The following is a 22032-nucleotide window of genomic DNA, read 5'->3' on the forward strand; positions in this document are numbered from 1 at the left end:
GATAACAGGTTTCACTTTATTTTTCATCCAATTATATGGTTTGGTCTGTTTAAGTGCAAGATGTATATTTTAACATCTTACTAATCCAGTGACCTGCTGCTGAGTTGTTGTGTGTTTAAAGCTACAACAATTGCGGCTGTCGCTGCATTTTTCCCCTTCGAGTACCGGCGGAGTGCTAATGTATGGCAACAGCGCAGCCGGGGAAGAACCATTCGTTGTGCAACTGCAGGAGTGGGAAGGCTGACGGAGAGCTGGTAAGTAGTCAGTGTGTATGTTGCATTCGAAGCTTAGTTGAGCAGCGAGCTTTGTCAGTGGTGCAGGGTTTGTTGCGATTAAGTAATTGTAACCATAATGTCGCAGGTGGCTTATACAGCACTACCAATGATTGATAACTTTGTGAACATTTCAACAACATTAAATGTTAGTGATTACGAGTCTTCGGGTACGCATCTTAGGATTTGTTATCGTGTGCGCTAGTTGCAGCATATTGATGCTTGATGTGTTTAGTAATTTGGTATTTATTTATTTTTTGTAGCCACAACGAGCTCAATGTCGAGCCCGAACATGTTTTCTGCCAGTTCACCAGATACTCCTGAATCATTTTTGTCACCCATTTTCACTATAAATCAGGAAGACCTTGGTGAGTAACTGTGCTATTAAATATTAGAACTAATTATATTTGACTGACACTTGGGTATTAAGTATGTAGCCTTCTATTTTATAAAACTGTGAATAGGTTATGTGTCACAGCTGATCTGTGTCTTAGGTTAGCGGATTTATTGTGTATCCTCTGTTTGATATTCTGCTGTCGAAAACAGCTATATTCGAGATAGACAGTAAATAGCAGCAGATCTCTTCTACCAGACAAATTTCAGAACAACTAGTGCATCTAGATGCGAAACGTTTAAGTGTAGGAAGCGTCTGTCATATTCAAATAGAAATGTCTTGTGTAGAAGTGGTGGTATTTCTTTTATGAAGTGTCTTAAAAGTACGTGGAAGTCTTATTTGTTCTCTCTATTTGAGATGACTAGAATACGAAGGAATAGGTGAGACATCTTGAAGACTCGATTTAACGCCTCTCCCCGTGGCTTTGTTGTGGTACTTCCTAACACTTTGTGATTGTTACTCGAAATTAATTTTTTCCCCTAAATTTCTTTATGCTTACCCGGATTATTTAACGTGTTTGAATCATGCAAACACCTGCTAAAGGCTGTTTTATTTTCATGATCTAGCATAGAAAGTGTTAATTACGCATAAGGTGTATTTGTATTTATTTATTTATCCTGTGAATCACATATTGTACAAAGTACACATGATATAGGACAAGTCATTTTTCTTAACAAGTATGTAGTTTGGAGGAAAAAATAGGCAATGGACTGCCATTTAAAAAAATGTACATAAAATTGTTCGTTGATGAAACAAACAATTTACATGGGGAACTAAGAAACATGTAGGCAATGTAGTGCTACTTTAAATTTACACAAATAATCACTGAGATTACAGAATAGTGAAAATGTCAACTGGAAACACAACAGAAACATGTAGTCAATGTAGTGCTACTTTAAATTTACACAAATAATCACTGAGATTACGGAATAGTGAAAATGTCAACTGGAAACACAACAGAAGGACAATGTCATTTAAAAACTACATTAAACATGAAATTAACATTGAGATTTAACAGACAATTAAGTTTTAATACTAATAGAATGTGTACTTGTACATTCAAAAAGCGAGTTAAAAAATTTGGGGAAGTGAAACTGAAACATAGTTGTGTATAGTAGAAATTAGGTTATTATTTTGCCTACAGAATGTTTTACTCTAATCACAGTATTTTACAAAGGAACTTTATAATTTTTCATTTCCAGGAATTCTTGTACTGAATAGAAACAGTGCTTTGTCAGAAATGCCTTTAGTTTATTTTTAAATATTGGATCTGGAGCAGTTTTTATTTGTTCTGGAATTTTATTGTGTAATACAACACCCAGATGAGTTATATATTTTTGGTATGATGATGTCCTTTAAAAAATTTGATGGATATTAGATTGCCCTCTGGTATAATGAGCGTGTATATCATTGTTTTGGATTAATTTGCCTGTTCTTGAGAGGTATTCTCTGGTGAATAGGATTGTTTCTTGAATGAATAGGGATGGGATGCTTAGAACATAAAGTTTTATAAATTGATATTTACAGGATTCCAGCTTTTTGAGGCCACAGATTATCCCCAGTGCTCTTTTTTGTAGTTTAAATATATTTGTGCTGTGAGTTGAATTTCCCCAAAAGATGATTCCATAGCGGAGCAATGAGTGGAACTGTGCATGGTATGCTTGCATTAGTGTGGATTTACTTGTAGTAGATTTTAGTATTCTTAGTCCATAGCACAATGATGAGAGTTTCTTTGATAAGTTGTTTATATGTGTGTCGCATTTTAAATTTTGTTGCATTTACGTTTCCAATTTTATCATTATTTAACTTTACTTGGATTGTTTTTTGATTGGATGTGGGAATTAGATGGAAGTTGATACATTCAGTTTTCCCACTATTAACAATTAGGCCATTTTTGTTAAACCACTCAGAAAGATTTTTCATACAGTTATCAGATATTGTCTGAAGGGATTCAGGGCTAGATCCAGTCAACACTATGCTTGTATTATCAGCAAACAGGATAGTTTTTTGTGGGCTCATACGTTCAACAAGATCATCTATGTAAATGAGGAAAAGTAATGGCCCTAGAACAGAACCCTGGGGAACACCATATCTTATTGTTCTTTCCTCCGAGAGGAATACTGTGTTGTTTATTTTATTCTGTACATTAATATCGTATTGAAGTGATACCTTCTGTCTGCGGTTTTGTAGGTAAGGGCATAGCCAGTTGTGAGCCACACCTCTTACTCCTCTTCTTTCCAATTTAGCAAGCAGTATTTTATGATCTAGTACGTCAAAGGCTTTAGAGAGTTCTAAGAAGATACCTGCAGCTATATTATGTTGGTCAATTGATTTCAGTATGTGGTCCAACAGTTCAAAAATTGCTGTCTGGGTGGATAAAGATTTACTAAAACCATGTTGTTGAATGCTGATTGGTGCATGGTTTTTTATGAAATTTATAAGCCTGTCATAAAAAAGTTTTTCCAGGATTTTTGAAAAGATGCGTAATATGGATAATGGTCTATAATTTGATACTAAATCAGGGGAACCTTTCTTTAGTAATGGTCAGACTTTAGCTATTTTGAGAGCATCTGGAAAAATGTCAGTTTTTAATGATTGGTTGTAGATGGTTAATAATGGCTTTACTATATGGGGAGCACACACCTTTAATATGAGGTCAGATACTTCATCATAGCCACTAGAGATTTTATTGGGTAACAATTTTATTATGTTCCTAATTTCATCAGGGTTTGTTTCATAAACAAACATTAGTGCTGTTTGACGTATTGGTGGAATTGAAGAACGATACCTTGCAGTTTGCCTGAATGAGATCTTCTGCTAGTGAGGTGAAATATTCATTGAACTTGTTTACAACTGTGTATGGATCTGTGACCTTAGAGTCATTAAGTGTTAGAGAAATGTTTTCCTTTTTAGGTGTTGAACTACAAGTTTCTTTTTTAATAACTTTCCACATAGCTTTCATTTTGTTTGAAGAGTTTCTTATGAAATTGTCATTCCATAAAAGTTTTGCCTGTCTAATCACTCTAAGATAAGTTTTTTTTGTAGGCTTTACAATAGTCAGAAAATTCTTCAGTGACTATGTATTTTTTGGAGCAATATTGGAGAAATCTGTTTCTCTCACTAGAAATTTTGATTCCTTTTGTGACCCACGACTTTCTATTTTGATTGCTTGAAGTTTTTGTTTCAAAAGGAAATGCTGTATTAAAGTAATAGAGGAAGGTGTTATGGAAGCTTAAGAACATATTATCAACAGTTGTTTGCATGTAAACACTGTCGCAATTTTCCTTAGCTAATAGGAAGTTAAAAATCCTAATATTGTCATCTGAAAAGTTTCTTCTTTGAAATGCTTTTTTGGGGCTGATTTTACTATTTTCCATGTCAACGCTTAGTAGCTGAGCATCATGGTCACTGTATCCGATGCTCAGTACTTCGCCAGTGAATTTGTAACCAATATCAGTTATGAAGATTTGATCAATCAGTATGCTCTGTTGATCTTGTTGGAGAGTGTATTGTGGGGATCATATTAAAGGATTTGGTCATGTTTAACAAATCAAGTTCAGTATTACTGTTTTTTGATAAATCAATGTTTAAATCGCCACAAAGTATTATTCTCATATTTAATGAGCTGACACTATTCAGCAGAACTTCTAATTTGGTCATAAAATTTGGAATATTACTACTTGGTGCTCTGTATACATTTATAATTATATAGTTTAGTTCAGGCAGCTTAACCATAGAAAGCTCAAATTCCTTATCTTCAGATAATGCAATCTGTTCATTTAGGCCTACCTCACTGAATTTTATCTGGTCCTTTACAAATATAGCAGTACCGCCATGTGTGGAGAAATTCCTACAATAAAAGCTTATTAATGAGTACCTTGGAATAGAGGTTGACTGAATTTCTTCTTTAGACAGCCAGTGTTCGGTAATACATATTACATCTGGATTTATTTGAGACTGAAGTAACACTTCCAGCATTTGAATCTTATTTCTGAATGACTGGACATTATGGTGTAATACAAGAAATGATGGACTTTGTGACTTTTCAGTTAAGGGTTTAATTAATTTCTTTTCTAAAGGTATTTCTGACACAGCACTTGCCCTAAAAAATTGGCCGAGATTTTATTTTTGTGTGTGGCTTCTTGCACGCAATTTTCAGTAGCAGAGATGGTTTTGAGTGGTTGACACAGTTCTGTTTCTATCAAAGCTTCTGTTTTTGGCCTAAACCATTTTGTAATTTGTGGTTGCTTGGCAATCTTGATACTTGGGGCTGATTTCTTCAGGATATGATTTCGGAGTTTTTCTACTATTTGGTCTTTTCCTAACATATTTAAATGTAGTCCATGAGCTGTATGAAATCTTCTTCCTAAATTGTATGTATCAATTATCTCTATGTTATGAAATGTAAAACATATTTCTGATATCAGTTTGTTTGCAATGTAAATTTCTTGGTTGACACAGAACCAGGAAGGCAAATCATAACGAAGAGGAATGTTAACAACGAGTACATTTGTATGTAATAGGTTGTTTAAGCATTCCTTCATTTCTTTTGCAAACCCTTTTGTTTCATTCCTATATATATCGTTTGAACCACCTAGAAGCACGACAAAATCACAATTACTTAAGTGAGATACATCAGTAGAGTTTGTTAGTTTATTTACCTCACAAATCTGCGCTCCTGGCTTCACAAAACCTGTTACCATTAAATTACATTTATCTTTCAATAGTGCTGAAATTCCACGTCCATGACTGTCATCAAGCACACAAATTTTTTTGTTTATCACAGTTTTGGGGCTAGAAGGTTTTGAAACGTGTTTTTGCTGTGTAGATATAGTCTGTTTTTGCACATTCGGTAACCTTTTTTGATAACTATGAACCTGTGTTAATTTTGCGGTCTTGGGAGCAAATTTATTGTATGCAGCAGAAGTTTGTTTTTCACAATGACCATCGTTTTGTAGTAGGATATCGAATTTGTTTTTTTGAGCTATTACTGACGAAGAAACACTATTTACGATATCTGCACACTTTATTTTACACAGACTCTGTTGTGTAGGTTCCACATTTTGCTTAATAACAGGCTTTTCTTTCAAATGGTGCACGATTTGATCTTTTGTAGATAGGCCTACCGTTTTTTGGAGCACGGCAGGAGAATTTATTACTAAAGACGACGAAATGATTGCGCTATGGTTTGCGTTACTTGTACACCCAGAATGTGTTGGAAAACTTGAAATGGCGACGGAATCATCGGTTACTGTGTACACTTTATTTCTGTCGAATTCACTTACGCCCTGCTCAGCGATTTTTAGTTTTCCATGATCATTTTCAAGACATTTGAGTCTATCAGCTAACACTCTGTTTTCTGCCAAGGATCTGCGCACAATTTCTTGCAACGAATTAATAGTTTCAACTAGTTTTGCTTTGTCAGGATGGACTTCACATGTTACACACTTACATTTTGATTTGCATGATTTTTCACTGCAGGTTTTTTGCGTGGCACTAGACTTGAAACTTTGCGAAGCACTTTTGTTGATCATCTTCTTGCTGTTGATGCCAGATAACATTTGAAAATTCGAAATAACTGGAGGCACAAATTCACTAAACTTCTCAATCGCCGCCATCTTGCTCTACAGTTGGAGGAAAACAGAAATTCACTATAACACCATAATATAGGAAGCACTTTTCACGTTGCCCGCGTATAGCCTACCTTGATTTGATTAAGATATTTTGTAATGTATAAGCTGCAGAAAACTCCAAACATATGAGACAGTATAAATGTAGCCTTCGTCAGGTATTTGAGTAGATGTCTTTGTTTGTTTGAATGCCTGTGTAAGTAGTAGCGTTTTCCTCCATATTACATTCCATACACAAGATTAAAATTGTAATGTTTACAAATGAGGCAGTATTTAATACCATAAGATAACCAGCAGCCCTGCCCCAAAATACAGCCAGGCTACTGTAGGCAGTTGCATACCTTGATGTACTTAACCTGTGTAACATCAGTAATATTTGATTAGTAGCAATGATCAGTGTATGTAATGAGCAGAAAGTTTATTCAAGTTTGGTTTTTCGATATATCTTTTTGATACCTCGACACATTATGGAATGCAGTATCTTCCGTCTCAAGTAAAGTTGTTGAACTTGGGCTGGTGGATTCTGCAGGATCTATTACATTACATTAATACTTGTTACATACATTAATAATACGACATTCCATAATGATGTGGAAAGTGTCAGTTTAACGTAAGTTATCATTGCACAACTTAACATCTAAAAATTATTGAGTAGGAGTAGTTGTCATACAGAAATCCTTTTACTTTGTTTTTAAATGTTGGTTGGCTATCTGTTGGACTTTTAATGCAGTTTGACAAATGACCAATGATTTGTGTGGTAGCATAATCCACCCCTTTCTGTGCCAAAGTCAGATTTAACCCTGAATACTGAAGATCATCCTTTTTTTGTTAGTTTTATTTTTGAATCAGGATGGGCTATTGATGACGAATTTCTTAAGCGAAAATACGTATTGCGAAGGTACTGCGAGGATCCCGAGTTCCTTAAATGAATATCTGCAAGGTGATTTTGGGTTGGCTGCAGCTATTATTCTGATTACTTGTTTTTGTGCAACGAACATTTTCTCTCTTAATGATGAATTACCCCGCAATATGATGCCATATTAAAGCAGTAAATGAAAACAGGAATAGTAGGCTAATTTAGTGATAAGTTTATCACTGAAATTTGCAACAATCCTGATAGCATAAGTAACTGAATCTAACCATTTTAGCAGATCCTCAATGTGTGTCTTCCAATTCAATTTCTCATCAATGTACACGCCCAGAGATTTTGAATACTCTGCGTTAATGGTGTTCCACCATTCACTGTACAGAGTTGTGTATACTGTGTTTTCTCAAAATTTAGTGAGAGTCCATTTGCAGAGAACCGCATGTTAATTTTCTGAAAGAGATTATTTACAAATTCATCAGCTAATTCTTGTTTATGGAGTGTGATTACTTTACTTCTGTTGTCAGCAAAAAGAACTACCTTTGCATTTTTATGAATTTAGAATGGCAGGTCATTAACATATATATTGAGAACAATGTGGGACACCATTCATGATACCTCCCCAGTTAGAGGCCTGCTGATTTTTGCAGTCTGTCTGTACCATTAATTACAACCTACTACATTCTTCCAGTTAACATGAAGTAAACCATTTGTGCATTGTCCCACTCATACTACAACACTTAAGGTTGTCTAAAAGAATTTTATGACACACACAGTCAAAAGCCATTGAGAGCTCGCAAAATATCCCAACGGGTGACGTTCGGTTACTCAGGGCATTTAATATTTAATCAGTGAAAGCATATATAGCATTTTTTTGTTGAAGAGCCTTTCTGAAAACCAAATTTACATTTTGTTAGCACATTTTTACAAATAGTGTATGTTAAGCTACTCTTGAATACATTAGTGTAAAAGTGTATGCCATATTTTCCTGCTCTGCTCAACTTGTACGAACATATATATACCGTTCAGTCAAAAATTAGTAATTAATTTAGACACCAGCATCAAGAGTAGCTTTGTGGGTTTCAAATATGTTTGGTGATGGTTATCTTAACAGTTCCACTCTTAATAAACTTACCAGTAAGGTAACAGTATCTCCACTTGATTAAATCTTGGCACTCCTAGTTTTAAGTTTTCCCCCTTTTAAGATGTTGTTGGGGCGTGGGGGAGACAAATCTGTTCTAATGTGGCTACTGTTACGCCATCCACCAGCAGGTTTGTGAGTGCATTTGTGTTTTTGTTGCATCCTACGCAGATGAACCTGTGACAGATTGGATGTCTCATTGCTCAGCCCATCTAAAAACAAAGGTCCTCTTCCTTTACAGTGTGCTCCCTACAGAACACAGATCATTTCAATTGTACTTTCATCAAATATGCCCTGTAATGAAATCAACACTACTGTAAATCTTACAACAACTCCCTGGAGTATAAAACGTGCACTGAGGCTGTTGCACTTTACTTATTAAGAACACTTATTGTCCCTTAGAAGGATTCCTTGTCCTGGTTCTTACACAGTGTTAAATGTTTAACAATGTTCTATAACTACACCACTTACTGTAGTTCCATGCCTGGAAAAAACATGGACGCACAGTGTAAACTGACACTTGCGCGGTGACTGGGGGGAGCGACTTCCAAGCAATTCTAGTAAAGTTGCTCCCATCTTCACTTTCATTCGAAAATTGTTACGGAAGGAATGTCAGTTTAAATTGCTGGCGGCTGTGGGACCCCTCATGACCCTTATGTGAGTACCATACATTGGAGGGTGTAGTATATTCCTAGGTTCACCATTTGAAGCCAGACTTGACTTGGGATATTTCTGTTGATCCATTGTGGATAAGGGACAGTAGCCGGGCAAATGTTTGCCAAGGAAAATCACCAAACATCCGTATGTTTTGAGAAGTATTTTATATAGATAGCCAGTTCTGTCATCTCAGTAATGCCATATTCAGGCCCCTATGCACTCCATGTATAGACAACCTGATATTGCAGTACTTCCATAAATGGAGCCAGTCACCAGCTATGCAAGTATCAGAGGAAATAATATGTTCTCTGTCTCCTTTTGTAATGTATACACACTGAATTTTACCAGTAAGCTTCTCATTGATGCACACTGCCTGGTTTTTGTGAATTACTTGTGTGGCTGAGCTACATCAGTTATCTTTGGACAGGTACAGTACTTCTACTTTCAGGTAGGCCTATTCCAGAGTTGTGATTGTTTACAGTGTTTTGTTGGCTGTAGTTTCATTGAACATTAATGAGTTTTTGTACACATTTATGCTCAATGTGTTAATGGTTGTTTCTGTTGAGGGTTAACTGGTAAACTCTTCACCAAGTTTGTATCCTCTGAAGATCTCTATGCATTTTGCTATATTTTCTTGTGTTGCAACTATCCAATATAATGTATTATCTTGCACAAACATTGTCACTCAGTTTTTGACATTATCTGCCAGAACATAGATAATAAGACTGGATGTATTTAGCTTTATTGAGGATCTCCTAAATTTACTGTCACATATGATGAGTAATCAGCTGTTAACTTTGTTCTTTTGATGTTATCCAGCATTTGAAGTCACCCTCTTCCTTTCCCTCTATTACATGCAATATTTGCAACTCTTTATTGCAGACAGTTTCTTTGAAGCATGTTTCTCAGCCAAGCTGCCTACCGCATTCTCATCATTTCTGCTAGCTATTTTTCCCTCTTAGAAGTACAAACATATCAGTTACCAGCCTCTCTTTTTGTCATGAGAAACTCGTCATATATCCTGCTTATAAACTATCTTGGATATGCTTTTGATGACTTTTGCTTTATGATCATTAGGCCTTCGGCCGAGGCATATATCTTCACTTGGTGTCTCATCATCCAATGCTGGAAATGTGTCGTGTGGGTCCCCTGTGATTGACGTTTCACAGAAGCTGTGCTATTGATGTCTAATATCTTGTTATAATTTGGATTGATGACAAATTGGAAATGATTGACGCAGTGCTGTATCAGCTTGACACTTTTCCTTATTTATTGGGGCAGATAGTATTATGATGATCAGTTTGTCAAGGATAATTTATACAGGTAATTCACCAAATGATAGTTCAAAACTACACTGTACTTGATAGTGGTCAAAATTTTTTCTGCACGGTTCTAATGCCTACACAACATTAAAAAAAATTGTTGAACTGTTCACTACATGGTGAAGGACAGAAAATTAATCTCTGACGGACTTTTAATATGGAGATTTTCATGTGTAGGCACTGTATTGTAAATAATTTTCTATACCACCACAAGGATACCCAGTTCCCGCCAAAAATGACTAATATATGTAATTTTGTAGACAGAATGATCAGCAGACAAGCATTTTTGTGTAGTGCAAGTGCGTATTTTTGTGATAAGAAGAATTAGCCTACGTAGGCCTAACTGAATTTGGAAATAAGCTCTAGTTACAGACGGAAGAATATAGAAGACAAGAACTTTCATTATAAATAACATTCGAAAGAAATGTTTACTGAAGTGAGTAATCAAGGGCTTTCAGGTGAGTTTGCTGCTGCATTCAGAATTATGTGTCAGCTCACTTCAAATTGTGTGTCCATGTATTTGTCCAGCATCTTAAACAGCATATATAGCAACAAAAATAATAAATTTTTAAAAATAAAATTGGATAGATAAAGAATCTATTTGCAACTGTTTATAAATAGTTTTTAATGTTTGTAAACAGTTTGAATGCTAAGCCTGTATGAGCTGTTAGAGAAATATGCCTTGGACCACAGTCTATTTCCATAAAATAAATAAATTATCAAGAATATAAATACTGATGGTGTAAACCTGCATTGTGTGATTATCTTGGTTTTATTGTTGCACCTTCGCTGATCACTGATGTCCAGTGGTGCAAAAATGAAATAAATTGTTCTCAGTGGTGTATTTACTTGCTCCCTTTTCCTGTCACTCACTAAAGAACAGCATACTACCTGAAAGTGTCTTCTACCTGTGATGAACATTAGTGAATGTATCAGTTTTGCGAGATTTTTAATTGTACAGCAAATTTTGGTAATACTTCTGCTCTGTCTGTCGCTATGTTGAAGCGTGCCTCACATACTGATGTTTTATCTATTTGCAGGTTTTAATTTGCCATGTCTGGGCCAACCTCATTTGGAAATAGTGGAACAACCGGTTGATAAATTCAGATTTCGATATAAGTCAGAAATGATGGGAACTCACGGGAGCATCTTAGCGAAAAGCTCTGACAAATCCAGGAAAAGAGTTTATCCTACTGTTAGGGTAAGTGAGTAGTATTTAATTTAACATCAGTGAAATTGTGCTTTTGGAAATCTCATAATTGAAATATTTTTTTCAGCTTGGTGTCTTACAGAAACTGAAGTTCGTATTTCTGTTTGTTCCCCTCTGACAGTTTGTATATCTTTGGTTTTCTGATACAGCAACATCGGTCCAAATCTGTGACTATATCCAGTTTAGGGTAAATGGTATATATTGGACCCCACTGGCACTTTCCAGTATAATGTGGACATAGACAGTAGGCTTCACTACCGATCAGTTTGTTACCACAACCTTTATTGGCTTTCATATTTTTTGGCTTTGCCAGCTCACAACCGGATTGTCAACTTTAAGCCTGACTAAGATCTCAGGCTGCGATACAGATCAGTGTATCACCTCAATAAAGATGAGTGCATCACCACAACAAAGATGTGGGGCAGAGAGGGGGGGGGGGGGGTCGCCTCCAGTACCAAACTTTGGGGAGGGGGCCACTCCAGTACCAAACTTTAACCGTTGCTGAATGCATGATGAATGTACATACATCAAGTGTCGGTGAAGAAAGTCAATGGATCAGCTACATGTACTCGTGATTTTCCAAGAGTTTGTGTGTTCTATGGCATGAAAAAGTGCAGTAGCACAGGAGGATCAAGATTTTTTTATACTTATTGCTAAGCATATTTCATTAGTATATATAAAACATTTAATTTTATATTACTACTTTGAATATACATTGAAGCACCAAAGAAACTGGTATAGGCATGAATATTCAAATACAGAGATATGTAAACAGGCAGAGTGTGGCACTGCGGTTGGCAACTCCTGTATAAGACAACAAATGTCTGTTGCAGTTCTTAGATCAGTTACTGCTGCTACAATGGCAGATTTAAGTGAGTTTGAATGTGGTGTTAATAGTTGGTGCATGCACAAGCAATAGGACACAGGATCTCTCAGGTAGCGATGAAGTGGAGATTTTTCCGAATGACCATTTCACAAGTGTGCCGTGAATATCAGGAATCTGGTAAAGCATGAAAGCTCCAATATCGCTGCGGACAAAAAAAATCCTGCAAGAACGGGACCAACGATGACTGAAGAGAATACATAAGTGCAACCCTTCTGCAAATTGCTGCAGATTTCAATGCTGGGCCATCAATAAGTGTCAGCATGTGAACCATTCAACAAAACATTATTGACAATTGCTTTCTGAACCGAAGTCCCACTTGTGTGCCCATGATGGCTGCACAACACAAAGCTTCACACATCGGCTGGCCTGTTGAAACTGACATTGTACTGTTGACGACTGGAAACATGTTGCCTGGTCGGACAAGTCTCATTTCAAATTCTTTTGAGCAGATGGAGATTGTTGAATGGATGTGGAGACAACCTCAGAATCCATGGACCCTGCATGCCAGCAGGTGACTGTTCAAGCTGGTGGAGGCTCTGTAATGATGTGGGGTGTGGGCAGTAAGTAAGCATCCTGTCTAATGACCTGCACCCATTCATGTAGGGTCTGAATCAGAGGCTCAGGTGGTTCTGTGACCGTGTAGGCTGCAGATTCCTTTACTTGCGCCATGGGGTGGTGGGTTTCTGGGTTCTGCTTAATAGGTCAGGAGTCCACTATACACAGGAGGTGGCTACACGGGTAGCGGGGCCTGTGTGGAAGGGACTGGGCGGTTTTTTTAGGTTAGAGGGTCTCAGGGAACCACAGAAGGGGCGTCCATCAGAAAGTGGGCAGGTAAAACACAGTAAGGTAGTTGTAGAAACGATTGGTATTGTCGTTGTAAATTGTCGTAGCTGTGTTGGGAAAGAACCAGAGCTCCAAGTCCTAATAGAAAGCACTGAAGCTGAAATAGTTGTAAGTACAGAGAGCTGGCTAAAGCCGGAAATAAGTTCAGCCGAAATTTTTTCAAACGATCTAACAGTGTTCAGAAAGGATAGATTAAATACAGTTGGTGGAGGAGTATTTATTGCTGTCAGAGGTAGTTTGCCTTGTAGCGAAATTGAAGTAGATAGTTCATATGAAATAGTGTGGGTAGAGGTTATACCTGACAATTGGACTAAACTATTAATTGGATCTTTTTACCGACCCCCCGACCCAGAAGACATAGTCGCTGAAGAGTTCAAAGAAAACCTGAGTCTCATTTCAAATAAGTACCCCGCTCATACAATTATAGTCGGTGGTGACTTCAATCTACCCTCGATCTGCTGGAAACATTCTACATTTAAGGCCGGTGGCAGGCATAAAACATCATCCGAAATTGTACTGAATGCTTTCTCAGGAAATTATTTTGAACAGTTAGTTCATGAGCTCACTCAAAGTGTAAATGATTGCTAAAGCGTACTTGACCTTTTAGCAACAAATAATCGTGGACAAATAGTGAGTGTTGTGACGAATACAGGGATTAGCGACCACAAGGCAGTTGCTGCTAGGCTGAATACCGTAACACCTACAACCATCAGAAAGAAACACAAAGTATATCTGTTTAAAAAAGCTGATAAAAATGCTCTTAACGCCTTTTTAAGAGGCAGTCTTCACTCCTTCCAATCTGATGATGTAAGTGTAGAAAAGTTGTGGAATGTTTTCAAAGAGATAGTATCAACAGCAATTGAGAGATTGTGCGTCACAGGCCGCCACCCCAAAGTCATCTTTGTCGACGTGGCCTTTGCCTGAGAAGCCCTGGGAGCGTATTCATGCTGACTTTGCAGGACCGTTTTTAAGTACTTATTGGCTTCTCGTTATTGACGCCTACTCTAACTTTCCTTTCATTGTCCGTTGCACGTCGCCTACCACCGCGGCAACCACCAATGCTCTAGCTCGCATTTTCTCTTTGGAAGGCCTTCCCTCTACTCTTGTTACTGATAATGGTCTGCAATTTGCCTCTTCCAATTTTGCGGATTTTTGTGCCCGTCACGGCGTCATACATGTCACGGCCCCTCCGTTCCATCCAAAGTCAAACGGTGAGGCTGAACGACTGGGCTGCACATTTAAGGCTCAGATGAGAAAACTCCTGTCTACTTCTGCTGCTGATGATGCGATTCTCCAATTTCTGGCTTCTTACCGTTTCACCCCCATGGGCGACCACAGCCCGGCTGAGCTCTTACATGGCTGACAGCCCCGCACGCTACTTCATCTTCTGCAACCTTCCACCTCAGGGCCGCAGGTGCCTTCACTTGGCCGATTCACCACCGGCGACCTTCTATGGGTCAGGGGATATGGCAGGTGGCCAAAATGGAGTCCTGGCCGCATCTTACAACACCGTGGCCGACGCCTGTATGAAATCCAGACGGACACGGGTGTTGCAGTGCGTCATTCGGACCAGCTATGGCCTTGTGTGGTGGGAACGCCTGTTCCGGATGCCGCTACCCCACCTTCGGCGCTCCCTGACGCTCACGATCCTCGAATCTCTCATTACTCACAACGCAATCCTCTCCCCATCATATCGGTGCCAGCACAAGAACTGACACGAACAGGGGACTTGCCCATGCAGGAACCAGTCGACCATCATCTGTCGAAGCAACTCTACTTGCCTCCTTCTCCTACGGACGCGGACTCATCGCCCATGTCTCCTGTTATAACAACCTGACTTGCCGCAACGTGCGGATTGGTGTACGGGGCCCCAGAAGATTCGACCCCCACGTCTGCTGTCATCTCGACCTGTTATCATCGGGGACACTCCCGTCCGTATGGGAAACTTCCTCCTCAAGACTTTACGGCCAGTCAAACAACACCTATGGACATTAGCAATCTACAGGCCACCTCCATCAAGACCTGTGCAAAAACTTCAAAGGGGGGAAAAGTGTTGTGACGCGCCGATTTTTCAAAATGCTGCTGCGCTGTTACGCGCATCCTCTACATGCGGCGCTGTCTGCCAGCCATGTAGCAGCAGCCAGCCAGCCAGCCAGCGGCCGCTAGACTCGGACTCAGTTGTGATTTGACTGTTAAAGTGACACATGTCTTACTCTGTTAACTTGATCTGTGACTTTCAGGTATTGCGTCGCCCTTGAAATATATTTGTTCAACTTGAAGTCATAACACCATTTTCAATAAGCTACCACAAGAATTAAAAAATCTTAGCAGTAATCAAAGTGTTTTCAAATCGAAGCTGAAGAGTTTCCTTATGTTTTATTGTTGATTGTAGTTACATCAAGTTGTGGCTTGTCTTTTTTTGGGTTTGTAAACATTTTATTTTATCTGTTAATACTCTTCTGTTGTAATATCATGTACAGACATGTTCCATGACCTCGGAGATTTGCTCTTCAATTTGGTCTTATGGAACTTGCATCAGTGCTCCCTGCTACAGAAGTGGTTTGTTATTTGTTTTTTCATAGTAGTGACTTTCATAAATTAATAAGTAGGCCTAAGCATGCTTGCCCTGTGAGCGTTCATTTTTGGACAAGGCTTATGTACGTTGGTAAATTACAAAATCAGCTTAATAACCGATTAATGACTTTACAGCTCTTTTCTGTTTTCTTTAAAATGAATGAAAAATTTATGTCCAATATGATATAACCTTGTTAAAATATGGAGAGCTAGTTTAATTCCAGGATATTTTATTTTTTATTTTCTTGCATTGTCAGTTAATATGTCGGAAAAAGCTTATTTGAGGTGTCCAGAAGAAAAATGCAGTGAGTGAATTAGAACATTTTTTTTTCCCAGGGAATTCCAAAAACTTCTTACCTCCTTCGTATGACAGATTCTAGAAATTCCTTTTCTTCCCTGAAATATTTGGCTTTTCTTTTACTAGTTGTACCTTATGATAATTTGGATTTGCCGAGTTTTCCTCCGTTTCTATGCATCTACAGAGTTTTGCTTCTTTAGAGGTGGATATACATCTGTTTATCATGATGTAACAATAAAAACGCACTTCAAGCTTACCCGGCAGAAGATTTGTAATTAATCTCCACAGGTTTGGCACCGGTTGACGTGCAAATTCTGTGATAGTTTTCCGGAACAGCTGTCTTGACATTTTCATATGGTTCAACCTTGCTGGTGGCTAGGTACTTCTTATAACCCGTTAAGACTATTTACTACAATAAAAAGACACATTAGTACTGGTACAAAGGAGAAAAGAAAACATTTTGATGACTACAGTAGACTGTAATAACAAAGTATGTAACATTAAACAAAAGTTTGAAAGCTGTTAAAGTGTACGAGGCTTAAGAGTCCTTTCCTTTCCTGTCCCGTCCCTTCGAAAGTACACTGACAACTTATTATCCTCCAGGTGAATTTTAGAGCCTGTGTCCTCTCGTGCGTTGTTCACAACAATAACTTAATATTATTGTAGAAAGCTGGAGTTTTGTTTTGTTTCCAAGTCTGCCCGAAATGCGTTTCGAGCAGGAAATCAGTGTCCCTCACTTCTGATTCCTTTAAGGCCATTTCAATTCTGGTAACACTTGGCTTCCAGATCAAGTAGGCTCTGCCTTGTCTGCACATTCCTCTTCCTTAACCAGTATTCATTCTGTAGGCCACTTCACATGTTCCAGTGCGTTTCCCTGTTAACGTCTGGTGATCACATGGGGCAAATCTGAAGTGCCCAACATAGATTGTAGACAGCTATTCCTAATTGGAAAACTGTTCTATGATCCTTGAACACTTCATTTTACTTGCTTGATGAGGTAATTGTGGGCGTAGACATGAGAACCTTTTCTATTTGACCAAAAATTCTGGCCACAGAAGCAGCAGCTGTCACGCCATTCGCCAGCTGGCATCAGCCACTGCCGACGAAACAGAGGCAGGCCTTATGAATGGCCAAAAATTAACCCACAGAAGGTGTGTCCAGCTCAAGTCTGGCACACACTGTGGGTGGTGGGAGCAGGACCTACAAATATAGTCGGCTGTGCAGATGATGAGAACCAGCAGAATGCAAATGAAGCCAGCTCCTGTCCAGCACTCCCTCCCAGGCAGTCGGAACATTGGCTTCCACCCTTCATCGTGGAGGTAGAGGAGGACTACAAAGGATTATTGCAGCACCCCAAACGATTGATGACAGCAGTCTTGACTGTAAGGGCTGCAGGCGATGACAATGTGAAAGTCCAAATCTCAGATATTCAAAGACTTAAGGAAGGTCACAAGCAAGAAGTTAGAGCTCTCGTTTCCTTTGTACACATACGCTGTTTGCCAGACAATTGCATTGAGTAGTTCTTGAAGGGTTTCTCAAAGTGCACAGACACTGACCACCTAAAAGAAGCCCTGGAGGCCATAGGGTGTGGTGTGCACACAGTGACGCATATCAAATCCAATCAGAGAGAGTGATAGAGAGCCACCTTCATTTGTGGTGATCCAACAGAAACCAGGGGAACAAGAAGCTCTTTTCGGTAAAGAGGGTAGCCGACACTCGGGTCACTGTTGAACATCTACAGAACACGAAAGGCTCAGCCCTACCGTGCTTCTGCTGCTGTGGGGTGGGACATATGCCACGCCATTGTACCCTCCCAAGACATGCGTGAAAAGTGCGGGTGTACACGCATGCATAATGGGCTTGTAACCCGTGAAGCGTCCTCCCAAGTGCAAAAATTCCATTAACCTGCGCATTGTGAGCTACCGTGACCTTGAAGTATTTAAGGTCACGGTAGCCCTGCAGCGCCTAGTCCCACTCAAAAAGAATGCTGACATTCCCATCGGACAACTGTGCACAGACACCGCCCAGGCCAACTGACTCATGAAGAACCTTACATGTTAACAGCATTAATTACTGATGATCCAAGAAACCTTCATCAATAGTTTACGCCGGGAAAGCCTACAGTCACATATAGCATTAATTACTGTTTACAATTTTACTGATATTGAAGTTCTTGTTATTTCCATCCAGAAAAAAAGCATAAAAAGACATGATGATTGAATCTTACCTCATGCACATTGCTTTGTTCATCTTCCAGTCAGAAGAATAGGCTGATCTTTTATGGCCTTTATCTTTTGGAACTCATTGTACACATATTCCATCATCAACGTCCTTGATTATGGAGGAAATTATAAAGCATTCTCAATATTCTATCCAACAGAAGCACCACAAACATTCTCCATGCTGTCATGAGATAACCCAGCCAAGGTAGATACACCAATATGACTAGATAACAGTGTGGTACTGTCTTTTGTTTCACTGTAGAGTGCAGTAGGGACAACTTGGCAAAACTGGCACACACAAACTCAAAACTAATGTTAGTGGAGTAGTAAGCTACAAAAGCAGCACTAATTTGGCAAAATACAGAATTAATTCAGAGCAGTTTTTTTGCTTGGACAATGACATTTGCTAAGGTTACACAAAGTTCTGCTACTTCTTCATGCAGTGGATTCACTCAGTTTCGCTTTGCAACCAGAAGTTTGTAATGGCTCTAAGCACTATGGGACTTAACATCTGAGGTCATCAGTCCCCTAGACTTTGAACTACTTGAACCTAACTAACCTAAGGACATCACACACATTAATACCTGAGGCAGGATTCGAACCTGCGACCCTAGCAGCAGCACGGTTCCCAACCAGAAGTGGAAACACCAGTTTTTGCAGTTTCACAAGTTGTTTTGCTTGTATTTTAAAAAAGTTATTAATGGTCAGTAGCATGGAGAATAAAGTGGTGGCAACATCATTTTTTAGAAAAAGTGGATTTACTGCAGTTTGCTTCTGGATGCCTTTAGAGGATAAACATAAAATTGTACAACCGATGGCCCAAATGTGCTTTCTTCATATTATTTAACAGCTGTAGAAAATTACTTACAAAAAAGCTGTATCAATTAATACGGTTAGTAGTAAATATGTACGTCATTATTTTCAGTTGCAGAACTACAGTGGGGAGGCAATTGTTCGATGCTCGTTGTACACTGCGCACCCTACTGAATATATGCGCACTCCACATACGCACAGGCTTGTTGTGCGTGTTGGAAATGATGACAAGGATGATCCGCATGAACTGAAAGTTAATGCTGCAAATAAATATACAGCAGTGTAAGTATACAAAAATTGTATGTTAATGGATTTCAGTGACGTAGGAATTTCTTACTCTTTTCCTGGTTCATTCTGAATCTAATCAGTACATAAATGGATGGTCAACAGAAAGCAGACTGGGACACTTCTACTGACAGTTTAAAAGTGTGACTCTCTCTCTCTCTATTAGAGAAATTGGCTGATCTAATTATGCCATTATTCCAAACTATTGCGCTGTATTTATGAACTATTTGTAATGCCAGTTACCCCGAGTTTGAATCGGAGAAATTCTGTAATTCCTTAACTAGAGTTACTACAATGCCATGTGTAGACGAGAAGGTGGAGATTATACGAGACACTTGGATTTTGTTAATATTACACTTTACTTATGGTTTATGTTACGTAACATGTGCTGGAAAAATGGACACCACCCACAGTCAAACATTCTCCACACACAGAGGATCCAGGCCCTGACAATTGTCAGCCAACTCAACCATTGAACTGAAGAGAGAGTTCTCAGCTTTGATAAAATATTTGCCACTGCAAATCGCTGACGCACAAACAGTCTCACCTTTGTTTTTGGCTCCCTTTTCCTTTCTTTGTTTCCCTTCTCCTCTCGTTCCTCCATTTCGGTGTTTGAGTTTCCTCTTCTTCCACCCTGTGCGCTCCTGAAGTCTGGCCCATGCATCTGACGCATAACAACTGGGTAACGTGTAATTTCCAGCCCTGGGTCGTCAGGTGGGGTTCGCACGTACCTCCTGGTACAGGCCAGGCACAGGGAGGGGTGATTTCCTGAGCTACAACCTTCCCAAATTGCCGATTGGTCGCTCTGTCAGATGTTCGGGAGGTGTGACCAATCGCCTAAGACGGGGGCTCAAAGGAGTCCGCTAAAGGCAACTTAAAGATCCTGTTTGACGGCGTCGCCGCGTGGTACCTTAGCCCGGCCAGCCTCTTTTCTCACCAGTGTGCACCACCAACTGTTTTTCAGTGTTGGACTCCACGGACCAACTGCACGAGTAAGCCGATGCTGCTGTGGACCACATGGAGCAGAATCCTCCTGCTTATGTGCCCTTGTAGTAGCAACTCCACACCGGCTGTCACTCAGTGGCCACCGAGTTAACACCCCTACATCTCTTCATCCTCATGAGTGTCCTCCAATGGAACATTCTCGGTCTTTGGTGCCACTAAGAGGATTTACGGCTGCTTTTAGCATCGCTGCATCGCTTTGTACGCTGCCTTCAGGAAACGAAATTGCGCCCTCTGGACCACTTTGAGCTTTCACATTACTTACCGATTCGTTTTGACCTTACCCCCTGAGGTTGGAATTCCATCTAGTGGTGCGTCATGCTGCTCGTACGGGATCACCTTCATAGTCAACACATTTCCGTGACTACCCCTCTTCAAGCTGTTGCAGTTCACTTTTACCTACCCCACCTGACTTTTTCCCTCTGTACCATTTATGTACCTCTGTCATTCGATGTCATCAGAGCAGGCTTCCTTCAACTTATTGGCAGCTACCTCCCCCATTTTTGCTACTCGGAGACTTCAATGTGACATTAATGCACATAATCCCCTTTGGGGTTCTCCCAGGACCTGTTAGAGAGATGCCCTCTTGGCTGACATCTTTTCAGACTCCTCGCACACGTATTCCCATTTGGATGTATCCTTTTGCACTGCCCAGCTTTCTCATCGTCTTGAGTGGTCCGTTCTTTTTGACACCTACTCAAGCGACCATTTCCCATGTGCTATCCATTTGTTAACTCCTAACTTACATGCGTGCACACCCAAATAGCAGCTTACTAAGGCTGACTGGCAGCTTTACTCCTCCCTGACGACCTTCAAAGAACAAGATTTCCCCAGTTGTGATGACCAAGTGGACTATCTCACCGTTATCCTTACTGCTGCATAACGTTCCATTCCTCACACTTCCTCTTTGCCACATCGTGTCCCAGCCCCTTGACGGACTGAGCCATGCTGCAATGCAATTCACTTACGTCGACGAGCTCTCCTCAATTTTAACCGCCACGCTACGCTGGCCAACTGCATTCATTATAAACAGAAAGTGTCCAAAGTGTTGTCGCATTTTTCGGAATAGCAAAACAGATAGCTGGCTTTCATTCACTAGTTATTTTAACAGTTCCACACCTTCCTCTGTGTTGTGGGCCAACCTCTGACGGATTTCTGGCACCAAGATCCATTTTCCAATTTCCAGCCTGACAGTCGCTGACAATGCCATTGCTTGCTATCTCCAACACCTTGGGCCGCCACTATCACCCTGCTTTCCTGTATTTGAAACGAGCGGAGGAGGCTCGGGCGATACCCTTCTCTTGTCCGCATCACGAGTGTGACAATGCCGCCTTTACTATGAAGGAGGTAGATCATGCTCTCAGTTCATCCTCATCCTCCTCCCCAGGACCAGACGCCATCCACGTTCAGATGTTGCAGTTCTTTCTCATGCTGGTAAGCACTTTCTGCTCATCACGTACAACCGCATCTGGATGGAGGGCACATTTCCTCGATGCTGGCGTGAAGCCACCGTCATACCCATACCTAAACCCGGTAAGGACAAAAACCCTCCTTCTAGCTACCGGCCCATCTCTCTTATCAGCTGTGTTTGCAAGGTGAAGGATCGTATAATTCATGC

General features: G+C 39.8%; 1 protein-coding gene across 2 annotated transcripts in view; it reads left to right on the forward strand.

Annotated features, from left to right (window-relative positions):
• Positions 1-210: 210 nt before the first annotated feature.
• LOC124779010 (nuclear factor NF-kappa-B p110 subunit) overlaps positions 211-22032 on the forward strand; it is a 99167-nt gene continuing 77345 nt past the window's right edge. The window contains exons 1-4 of one of the 2 annotated variants that reach the window (XM_047253682.1): positions 211-254; positions 536-640; positions 11322-11482; positions 19240-19409. In XM_047253682.1, the coding sequence (XP_047109638.1) occupies positions 550-640; positions 11322-11482; positions 19240-19409 (422 nt within the window). In that variant the 5' untranslated portion in view covers positions 211-254; positions 536-549. The other variant, XM_047253681.1, reaches the window with a different exon arrangement.

The sequence above is a fragment of the Schistocerca piceifrons genome, chromosome 1 (genome assembly GCF_021461385.2).
Source record: "Schistocerca piceifrons isolate TAMUIC-IGC-003096 chromosome 1, iqSchPice1.1, whole genome shotgun sequence".
NCBI classification, from domain to species: domain Eukaryota; kingdom Metazoa; phylum Arthropoda; class Insecta; order Orthoptera; family Acrididae; genus Schistocerca; species Schistocerca piceifrons.